Source organism: Varroa destructor, unplaced genomic scaffold (assembly GCF_002443255.2).
Source record: "Varroa destructor unplaced genomic scaffold, Vdes_3.0 BEIS01000002.1, whole genome shotgun sequence".
NCBI classification, from domain to species: Eukaryota; Metazoa; Arthropoda; class Arachnida; order Mesostigmata; family Varroidae; genus Varroa; species Varroa destructor.
In genome coordinates, this window is record NW_019211455.1 from 30,258,676 (window position 1) to 30,270,320 (window position 11,645).

Genomic DNA, 11,645 nt, shown 5'->3' on the forward strand with positions numbered 1-11,645 from the left:
AGCCCACATTATTGTGTTCGCTATTTTCCCACCCAAAAGATTTTCTGAGCAACATATTGAATAGGTTTATTTTTATCAAAGCCAGATACTATTCAGAGTTGTTCGTGTTGTCAATCGACAGCCTCGACAGACGGAGTCAAAATGGCATCATGTTGCCATGCGCAAACTGTTTATTAAGCATCAAAGGGGCAAACGGCTTATTAAGGGATCTGTTCTGCCCGGTCTTATAGTGGCGATAAAAACACTTTTCGAAATTAACTTTCACTACTTTTTCTGAAAAAAAAATTCTAATAAATGTCAATCTAAAATTTGTAGTATTTGATGGTGGTAAAATTTTTCCGAGCTACGATCCATAAACGAACTTGTTTCCACACAAAATAAAGCATTCTTAACGGCTTTTCTCGATGCCGGCCAATAAATTTCAACGAGTTTATTAAAAGTATACAATAAAAATGAATATTTCAGCGTAAACAAACCAGCAGAAATCAAATTTGACACTTTTCTCCTTTTGAATGAAGATTTTTTCTACAAATCTATGTAAAAGGGATCGTTCTTGGTAGCGATCAAAAATATTCAAGACGCTGTATTGTAACACTCATTGCAATGTCTAAATTTTGTTGAGTTCAAAATGCTGTTTAAAGGGTAAAAGTTAATTATGGTATTCTACTTAAGTCTGCCGATCAGTAGATCTTGACAAGCTGTGCAGAATGCAATGTATGCCCCTGTGCGCACTGTTTCGAGAGAAAAAGGGCAAATATTGATTATTTCTTCAAATATTATTATTGAGTGCTTTCTCGAGCGAAAGCTTCGTTTGCTATATCTCAGGAACATGTTTAATAGGCCGTACCGCACTTGTCATCCCTTATGTGGTAGCAAGGTTTTTTGGGTGTTTTTTTGATTACTGCTTTTCTCTGAATGTTTCAAAAAAGGGTCAATAAGCCAACCAGTTCTACCAACCCCAACAACGATTAAGAATCGTCGGCGGGCGACGGTCTACTCTATTGTCGTGCGTCGTTGTGACGTCAGTCAACGCTTTTCACGTACATCACTGAGACGTTGGTGCCATGTCGGTCCGATTTACGAGGGCTAACTAGCAGTACTGACGAACGAAACAGCATCAAGGGTTATACCATGAGATAGCTAGTTTGACGTTTAAAAATAATACTGCTGTTCCTACGAAAATGCTACAAACCCTGCTAAAGCCAACAAAGTTTACTCCTGGTGACGAATAGGTATCTAATCTGCAGGGTTGCAAGTTTATAACATAAGCCTGTTGAACCGTCTTTTAGCACATCAGCGGCTATGCAAATGTTTGCCTGATTATCGCATGATATAGAAGCAACTAAAATTGTTTAATTGCTTTTATATTAGGCCTTGCACCAAACTGATGGCTGAATGTAGCGCAGGCCAAACGCTAGACGACTGCGAAAAGCAGCGATGTGACCACGCCAGTACCGGCAATAACTCGGACAGATCATTAAGGGCTCGACTCATAGCATTGTAATATATCACCCGATTAGGCTGACTGCTTCATTTGAAAGGAAACAAAGCGAGCGTGATCATTACGGCATGTTTACGAATCTTCATAGCGATGGGAACTTCACCTGTACGATCTAGGCCAGGCCTCGACTAAGTGAGCTTTAAATCGATCGAAATTGCAAGCGTAACTAGTAACGTTCCAGCGGATTCTACTAGTGGCGGAACTAACGGCCGCTCCTGCAGACTATTAAACGGCATTTCATTCGAAAACGCAACGTCGCTCCATCAGAAGCTAATCTATAGTTGGTTATTGTGATATTATCCTTGCTTCAAAATGTGCGCGCCACTGGTTTTCGTAGCGGTGGCCGTCAAAGTTCTGGCTCTCGCTGCAGGTGCAATGGATGAAGAAGGAGGTAAGCTCATTCATGAAATAAACGAAAAGATCGGGAACCTCTTAATCCCGCCTAATCGCCACGTTTCGAAAAAAATCATACTTAATATGCATAAAAAACGTTGTGCTTCTTTTGCACGACGCTCGCGTTATTCAACAAACACTCGCGTTAACTTCATTACAACAGTTTGGAATATATTTACGTGAAAATGTCATCGAAATTTATGACGCCCGACAAGCTGCAAAGAAGCGTTCAGAAGGTCTCACGCTAATGTTTTTCGAATGTTTCTGCCACTCCTGTCTGATACATGAATGAAATACGCATACGGCTCTAGTGGGCCTAGTGTTCAGGCGCAGTGGATTTTCGCAAGAGGCGCTATCATAGGTAAATAATATATTGAATTTTCTAGTGATCCAGTGGTTTCTTGACCTTGGGACCTCACTCGGAATATCACAAGATGGTACAACAAAGGTTAGTAGGAGCTCGTTTACATACTAATTAATAATAATTAATCTAAATAGTGAGTTTTGAAAATGATTACATTGTTGTTATTATCATGATAAGTAAACTATTTGATTTAATTGTTAAATCACCTACAAGTGTAATATGCTCATTAAAAAATGCTGTTTCCTCACCTATTGCAGCTTATCGAAGTCTTACGTAAATATGTAAGTACGCCCTAGGAGAGTTGACTCTTCTGATGTTGCTATTTTTATAGTAGAAATAGAAATAGTACTTCGTCGAAAGAAATGAGCAGATGTTATCATCGCTGAGTACCAACTCGGCATTGCCAAAACAAAACGTTTAAAGGATCTAAGTAAGCGAATAGTTCTACCGTTCTAGTTCGTGGCTAAAGTACATTTTGCCTCGCTATTTTTGCGAACTTGAAAACAGGAGCCTGATAATAAGACAAAACTGCCAACTGTTGAGGAACTTGATGAGATGGTGTCGAAGTTGAAACCTGACATAATGGTAAGTAAAAAATGCTCTCTTCCGTATTTTGTGAAGTATCCGAAAACTCTCCTACTACATACTAGCTATTCAATGATAACCCATTACGTCAACAACTGTAACAGATAAATCTTCTACGCTGCAAAGGATGGGTGATGTGCGCAAGGCTATGTTACGCAGTTCATAGAAATAGTTCCATATTTCCAAATGATATCATGTCCCGTTTCAAACATCTGTCCTGGAGATAATTCCTTCCTCTTCGATAACATTGATTGTATTTACTTATATTGCAGCAAGCGGTCATGTGCGATGATGATCTTGCAAAGGTGGAGACCATGATCACTAAGCTACATGAAGCCGCTAGCATCTATCTGAAGAGCCAGCAAGGCTAAAATTTAAAGTTTTTTCAGTCCTTCGCTATTCTAACACAACACTATGTACCAAAGAGTGACAGTGACCACTTATAAACATTTGAAATAATTCACAACGATAAATATGTACAGGGATGTTTTTTCCTTGTTTGTTTTAAATACGCTTGACCTTACAGTGTGGGATAGGTAAGAAAAATATAGGCTTGTATACTGAGTTCTGAAAAGAGCACATAGAGCTGAAGCACTTTCAGAGACTCTGATATCACAGTCTTAAATAAAAGCTTGGCTTAAAAAAAGTCAGTTGTGTAGGGGACTCTCTACAATCACCACTGTTTCTATAATTTGGACCTTCAAAATAGTACTCTGCCATGAGGCGGATGATATTTTAATATATTTAATCGTAGACTTGATATTTTATCACTTTGCCAGTAATTATTGTTGTCGAACTAAAAAGCTCTTTCAGTTTTCCCCTTGCACTGATGAGGACATCTCCTTAAGGTATCACACTAAAGCGGTCTATGCCTTACAAGCAACTTTATATCGATCGGTCTATATAGAATTTTTTAAGTTCAGTTTTATTAGTTTTTTTTTTATTAAGATCCGACGATAGATAATCAAATACCTCAAAGTAAACCGGCAGAACCTCGACTGGTCTCGTTAGCAATCAGTGAAATTGAGCAGAACCCCAGAACGAGTTCCAGGTCAGCGAACAAAAGGAAATCCAATAATATATCTGTGGAGATCTCTAAGTCGGTGCTGATGGAGCTCCCCAGAAGTACATAGGCTGTTTTTTCGGTACCCATCTTCGTTGAGCAGGACTTTACGAAGAATTTAAACCACGATGGTCCTTGTCTTGCTATCGACGGCTTCCTGCTCAGATATAGGTTTCGACAAGAGCCGCGCTCTAAGAAAGGGAGAGCCATTTTTTGCTCTTGATCCGACAAAGGCACCGTGCTTCCCACGTGAACAGACGACTGGAAAAAGCTCTTTTGAAGCAGACACGTACAATGAAACACATTCGGGGACACCATAGCCTTGTTTTCTCCGTTAGGAGTGTCAATGGTCTGAGCGGAGATGAGAGAATTATTGAAAATGCAAGCCTACGCGTCGTACATTGCGAGTTTAACGTAACTGAATAGAAGAACTTCTCCTATAAGGCAACCTTGCTGTTATTGTAGTTTGAACTGGATACACGGGCTTTCCTTGGCCCTGGGTTTAAATTCGTTCATAGGGATCGTCGGAACATTCCCGTGATAGTTTAGTGGATATTTACCCACTAATATTAGGGACACGTTGTGGTATAGGTTCGAACCCGGGCATAGACGCACCTCATGTCGTGCTGGGAACCAGCCGTCTGGTGAAAAGCCAAAAGGTGATACTGGACGTGATATTCAAAACAAAGAAGCATCATCGGAATACAGATAATAATTTAGTAAAATGTACAGCGACGGCGGCCTCTGCGAAGGCAGTCACTTTCAGAGTCTCCACTAACTACGTATCTTACAGAGCAACTAGGTCGAGTTAAACCCTAGTCGTGGTCGCAGCGACATATTACATAACATCGCTTTGCTACGATTGCACCGCTGCTGATTCATTTGAAGAATGCGCCGATACTTCCCTTAGGGATCTCTACGAGTTGAAACAACAGGGCCGTCATAGTATACATGGTGGCTGTAGACGTACCCTCTGCGAGAAAGTGTCCAGCGTTTTTTTGGTACATACATAAATAGGGATAATAAATAGAACGCTTCGGCGATTAAAGAAAAGCATTTTAGACCTTTGGAAGAAGCAAACCGGGGAGCAGACAGGATCCCGCTAGACGTTTGTAGTCACGAATGACGACAATCCTTTGCTTTCCTTTCCTGTTTTTATTATTGGAGGGAGCTTAGAGGAGCGGACGAGGGTCGTTGTTTCTGAAAGATTTGGTCACTGTTTAGTTAAGTCTAGGACGGAGCAGGCGAGGCAAATCGTCGAAGACAAGGCCAAACGTTCCACTTGACGGCAGCCGCTACTTTGCCTATATCAGGGCAGGCAGATTCAATCCGACTGAAAGTACTTAACATACCGCTGGCGCTGGTGGGGTGGTAGTATTAGATAAACGATTTTTGCGTCGAGCGGAATTGCCGCAACAACAGAGGTAGTAACGTTGAGTTTATGGGTCCACAACTCATAGTATTACCACGGCAATGCTCAGATATGGCATTACCGAAAATGTGCGAATGTTACCGCCGATGATTTGGGGAGCAATCTTTTTGCAATGAACTTACGTCTAGTTTCATTAAAATTTGTTTCGCTTTCGTTTTCGGTACAGAATAGAGGAACACACATAAGACAAGGATAGAATAAACATACGCACGTAGGAAACATGCGAACGCGTGCTAACTCGGCATTCATTCAATAACATTGATATTCGGTTAGATAATGTACGTATCTGCCAAAGTCGTGCGAATTAATAAAAAATGGAAATTGATATTTAAAACTGAATTAAATTAATCGATAGTTTCACTAATAAAATCCAAGGAACATTTAGCATAATAAACTAGATTTAAATGGTCTGATTTTCATTTTCAAATTGACCGCGTTTGCTAATCACAGTTACAGACAAATTAGTAAATTGCTATTTATTAACGGCTTAGAATATTTTCACACATCATTATATTAACTGCGTATGAAACGTTCCATTACGTACCTTAAAGCGGTGTTGTCTGTTTACAATTATTTGCTCGGTCGAAGTGGCACTACGTATTGTTTTTGTCAGCATCTAGTTCAGGTCAGGTCCAAGCTCGCATGGAAAATGAGAAGGCCTTGGCCTCAAGAGTAGGCCTCGGTTCAAGGATAATCTGAGAATAGAGCTGAGCAGCCGACACGGAACAGAGAGATGATCAAATTGATGAGGCCCGAATTCGCATTTCTAACACTGCCTAGCAAAGAGGATAGAGTTCGTGTGGGTATGACCATAAGAAACCAAGAGCTGAATTCCTAAACTTCATGCGTGTCTTGGGAGAAAGAGCGTCAACACGTTTACATGAACTGGCCGTACTGCCTGTTCACCAAATCATTTTTTAGCGGAATTTTTCCCTGTAGAAAGAAAAGTCACCTTTTTTACCCACGTGGGTCGATAGTACTACACAAGCCTCGTGCCAAAACTGGCCCTAATTCATTGTAAGAAAGAAATTAGATTGGGTAGAACGTTATCTGTCTACATATCGAAACCCAACTATACTTAGGATAATTATTGAAGTACAGTCGTAACGCTTCAGTGGTTACAGTGATTTGACGCATGTTAAAGACTCCTTGAATGAAACAGGCCTATTCACAAAAACTCACATGATCATATCGAGCACCATGCGTTTTACAGTAATAGCAGTAATGTAGGTGCTTTTTTACTGAATAGGAAACGACATATTCTTATTTCTATGACAACAAGTTTTGTGCATTCCCCATCATCGTACACGACTTTTTTCTTTTTGCAAACTAATGTATGCCGTTTAAGGGCAGCAGGATTTATCCTGAAGAAATCTTCCAAAAACGTTTTAGGTCGTTGATCCGTGTTAAAAATGAAATCACGAAGCTGGTTGCCCAGTGAAGGAAGAAAGTGCAAATTTGTCAACACAGGGCTTGGATAACATGGGAGACGCAACAAATCTTTCCATTCGAATTCTAAGGAGGTCACTTTGACTACATTTGCTATGCATGGCCTCGCGTTGTTATAAAGCTGGACGACCTAGCCGGTCCTTTCTTTTGAATAGCCTTGAATAAATTGACTTGACGCATTTGGCCAACGGGTGTAACGTATGGATCAACTGTCTGGTTTATACGAAGCAACTCCCAGTAACTCAGACCCTCGCAGTTGCACCCATCACAGCGCATGACCTTTTTTAGATGAAAATCCAGTTAGGTTGAGGACCTTAGTCATCCCGCTGAAACCATCCATTCCAGTCTCTGACTCACCACTTTTCATTACCAGTGGTAAAAATCTGTACAAAAATCGGTGGATGTAGCCAGCCATATAGCGCCCCATACTGGGTGGGATGCTGAAATGCAGCGTTAAGCGGCGATTCGTAGTTATATTTAGTAAGTTCATAGGGCTGCCCAGATTCCAAGTTTTTGCGTTAAAGGCAGTTAGTGACAGCCGTGCGGTTGCAGTCTATCTTTTCAGTTAATTTCCAAATTTCTGTTGTACTTCTATTGTTTTTTCAAAAGTGCCTATAGATGGTCGTCATCAAGCTCTGACGGTCAACGAGAGCGAAGGCATCCTCTAAATTACGGACACCCTTCTTAAACTCGGCGAGCCACTTTTAGGGAGCAGTTTTAGTGACAGCGTCGTTACCGTGCATAAGGCAAATGTTACGCGCTGTTTCAGCAGTGTTTTAGTTTTGATAAAGTGTATTATGTAGAAAGCGTTAAAAATGCACATTTTTTTTTATTTGGAACGTGCATCCTCGAAAAGTCCTTTTGATCTGAAGCTACATTCACAATACAATTGCATTATAGCATTTAGCTAAAATAAGGAAAGCGTCTTAGGTTGTATGTCAAAAGTGAGAGAGTAACTAAACAACAAATGAAAGAACGTGGAAAAGGTTTTTAGGCGTAGGAATTTTTTTTTCAGCCCAATAAAGCTCGGGGCGGTTTCGAAACTAGAAGAGAATCAATCATATAATAAAAATATACATTCACTGCAGATCATTTTGCGGTACAGATAACACATAGGTATACGTGAAGACAACCCTGACGTTGATTAGAATCTTGTGACGTTTTGAAGCGTCGTCAACAAATTTATATTAAAAAAAAATTGCTTTGACGATATTTTTTGCGTAAATCTCTGGCTTCGTTCTTTGGTGACCTAGTAGGAATCACTGAAGTCGTGACGACAAACAGAAGACATAGCTCAAAGTGTGGCGCTACACCTCTCCAAGATCTGTTTTATAATTTCTTGTGCTTTATAACATAATGCATTAGGGAACAACTGAAAAGCTTACAATTATAAATCGTTAACGTAGAAATCAAATAGAAACGATTTACATCAGACGCGATTATTATTCAGCCTAGCACAATAGCATTGTAAAGCTTATTCAGCAGCTGCTGTCATTGTCGCCTGTGACTGGACCCCCGAAAATGCCGTTGTGAACAGCTGCGTTAATCGTACAAGTTACACCCAATGATACGATTTGTATCCATATGGGTTCGTTGCGACCAGACGGTATCCCGCCTCTGAAGGGTGGTGATATTGATGTTGTTTCTGTTGTTATTGCACGAGCACTTGTGGCTGTGGTCCACCTTTTGCGGTATCTACAGCCGTAATAGGCTATGCAACAGCGGGGACGCTGTCGGCCATCGTACAATGTTAAGGGCATGTGCGAGCAGGGGATGAAAAGTGCGTAAAGAGTAAGGGCCAACGGATCCGAAGCTACCCGATAGTATAGCATTCTCGTAGTCGGTCGCTTGACTGGCTACGATGGGGAAACAACCCCAAAGCAGTTAGCTTTTATACTACAACAATACTACATACATTATTACTCTACTAAATACTGTGGTAGCATTGGCAAAGGGACTATGGTCTGCAGCTACTCTACCGCACGACGTGCATCGCATGCTTAGTTTATTCGGCTCCTCGGCAGCGCCGATGTCCCGTCTGTCTGCCTCTCTCTGTCTCTGACACTCGTTCAGTCAGTCAATCAGTCTACCCGCTGTAAGGCGGTCCTGTGGCTGCAAGCTTCTGTTGCTAGTACGTGCTACTGCATCCACGGCGTCATATGAACAACGACGTTAGCGCCCATCGGTGAAAGACAAAGACGGCCACATGTAGGAATAGAGCGGATCGGACTGGGGAAGGGGTGTCGCTAGCAGGAAAAGATGGCGAGGATAGCGGAGCGAACGCTGGGCGGAATCCAACAGGAGAATGAAAAAGCACCATATCGTTGTATGGATAATGGTCACAATGACTCTCGGTAGATGTGGCTCTAGGCAAGTGGAAGGCAGATGGCCAGTTTTCACAATCATGTCTCGATGCGAATGTAATCAGGACACCCGCCTTTCAGTCGATCTGGATTCCAGTTGAATAAGAAAACTGCAACAAGGATCACGTAGTTGTACCGTGTTTCGCACGTTCTTGGCGCAGTGTGTTAGCATTCTGAAAGCAGCTATGTCGCTGTTACCATCAAACAGTATAGTTCCGAGTGGCCAGATTGATGATCTCATAGACGTTTGCCTAACGTGTGTTTGACTCGTGGTTGTTCAATATAACTTGGTTATATTGAACCTTATAATGCGAAAAATCTAATAGACTATCTCGCATTTTATTCTAGGTCCAAAATAAAGTCCTGGATACTCTGGTATGGGATTCGTCTATATGATTCCTCTGTTCCGTAAAAATATCCTATACTGAACCAAATGGGCCAGCTGAAATCGCTTTGAACAGGCTGAAATCACCGCATTTCGTACCGAGCCACGAAAAAAAAAAAGCTTATATTCTATATTGTGTTATTTCCCTTTGAATAACGTACAAAGAAATGATTCAGAAATTGATTTCTCATAAATGGACACTGAAACTGATTATCTACACGAGGACGGTTTGACAAGTTCATGAAATTAAAAAAGTTTGTAGTTCCACAACTTACTATCTAACGACAGAAGTGTAGGACTCGTTTATTTTGTGTTCACTTCGTTGAAATGTTAGGGTAGATGCAAAAACAATTTATATGTTGGTTTATTGTTCCAAAAATACTCCTCACTTCACCTGGACAAGCGCTTCCGCAATGGTGAGAAGTCATGGAACACGCATCATTTACTAAATTTCGTCTTAGTAGGTAGTAACTGTTAGATTGATTTCTTTCCAATCGCCCCGCGCGTTTCATTAACGTTTACTTTCTAATGAATCAATCAGTATTATCCTTTTTCAAGATGACCTTATCAAGTCTAACTTAATCAGAGAGTGACAAAAAATCAATTAATGTTGTTTTAACTTGATATGTGTAAGGCAAGGGCGTTAAAAGGTAAAGACATTCGAAAGCTTTAGGTAGAAAACATCATTCACCCAATGAGAGGACCAAAATCAAAGGTCACAAAGTAAGACTAAATTTCACGTTTTTAAGAAAAACGTTTGATTAAGATGTGAAATACGTTCAATTTGTATTTGGTACGCTCTCCTATACAGCAAATGGTATGGACTTCGATAGACCAGCTTACTCACAGAGTTCAGTCAAACCCTCAAATTGCGACGCCAAACGTGCGATTAAAACAGTCAATATTTCCATTTTTCGAAAAATCCTTGAAAAACTTGTATCCAATTTTTTGTCTGTGAAATTATATTATACATCGAATTTAAGCACGACGACTTAGCATGATCTGTATTTCTTTTTACACAGTTTTGCAGAGGCTTATATTGATTTTGAAGGATTTATTAAGATCTTTAGGCACTTGAGAACATAATGCTTAGGTATTTAATTGAGAGGGAGACACCGATGGATTGACAAACAACCTTTTTGACGTTTAAAGTTCAAGAGGAGTGTACTGTTTGTGGCACAAATTGATTAGTACTGAAGAGCCATTTTGAGCACATGCAGAAAAAATAGCCAGGTAACACAGCAAACTCTTAGCCCAACTTTTCCTTAGCTAGCACAAATTGGCACAAGGCGTACATGCAAAAAGAAATAGAAATCCATTTCGAGCTATTTGACCCACAATCGTTTTTATTGGGATGGTAATTAATGTGTGTCAATATTTATTTTGAATAGTCTTTAAGCGATACTGTTTCGTTAACCTTTAACACTTAAATACACGCTAAACTCTAAGGGCTCTCGCCTAGAATTTTATCCACCACTAGCGCCACTTTAGGCACCACTAGCGAATAGCTTTCGACACCTTCTAGCAGGGAACGTATTCTTTTCCGAAAAAGTAACTTTAGACGATGAACTAAAACTACTTGTCCTTAATACGGTACTTGTCTAATAAATTACTCTAAAAAAATCCTTATACAAGAAATAAACGATGTCTGATGGCTGAAGCCTTGCTGGTCCTTCTGACAACACAAGGAAGAACATTTAGGTAGCCCTTAACAATAAACGATCAGAATTAGCGCGAACACATACTAAAAGATAATTACATATATGCAAACCTAATGAAAGTAGCACGCAGAGCTCATCGGTCCCTTCATCTTTGTCAAACAGAGTACCTGAATACCCCCAAAAATGTCATCCCCTCTACAAAATGCTATCGGAGGTTGACGTCGGTCCTTCGGGAGAAGTGCCGAACGAGATGGTTTTCGACGGCAGCATCAGGGCATCGAACAACCTGGTCTGATCTTGTAAGTCCGTCTCGTGTGCTATTTTAACTGATGGTGATCAAGAAGGGCACTAGGTACTTGGCAATAATGACGGTGCCCGCAGGGCTATAAATGTTGAAGTCTTCTTCTCTGTCACTTTGCCACGGGCCAAAAAAAGTCGCTGCTTCACGA

At 40.6% G+C, this 11,645-nt stretch overlaps 1 protein-coding gene across 2 annotated transcripts; it reads left to right on the forward strand.

Moving 5' to 3' along the window:
- Positions 1–1,207: 1,207 nt before the first annotated feature.
- On the forward strand, positions 1,208–3,322 carry LOC111244719 (uncharacterized). Of its 2 annotated transcripts, XM_022792070.2 has the most exons (5): positions 1,375–1,892; positions 2,281–2,342; positions 2,516–2,539; positions 2,766–2,843; positions 3,116–3,322. In XM_022792070.2, the coding sequence occupies exons 1-5, from the start codon at positions 1,814–1,816 to the stop codon at positions 3,212–3,214; spliced, it is 342 nt and encodes a 113-aa protein (XP_022647805.1). In that variant the 5' UTR covers positions 1,375–1,813; the 3' UTR covers positions 3,215–3,322. The 2 variants fall into 2 exon arrangements, with proteins under 2 accessions (XP_022647806.1, XP_022647805.1); XM_022792071.2 differs by lacking the exon at positions 2,516–2,539 and having other exon boundaries at positions 1,208–1,892.
- Positions 3,323–11,645: the final 8,323 nt, after the last annotated feature.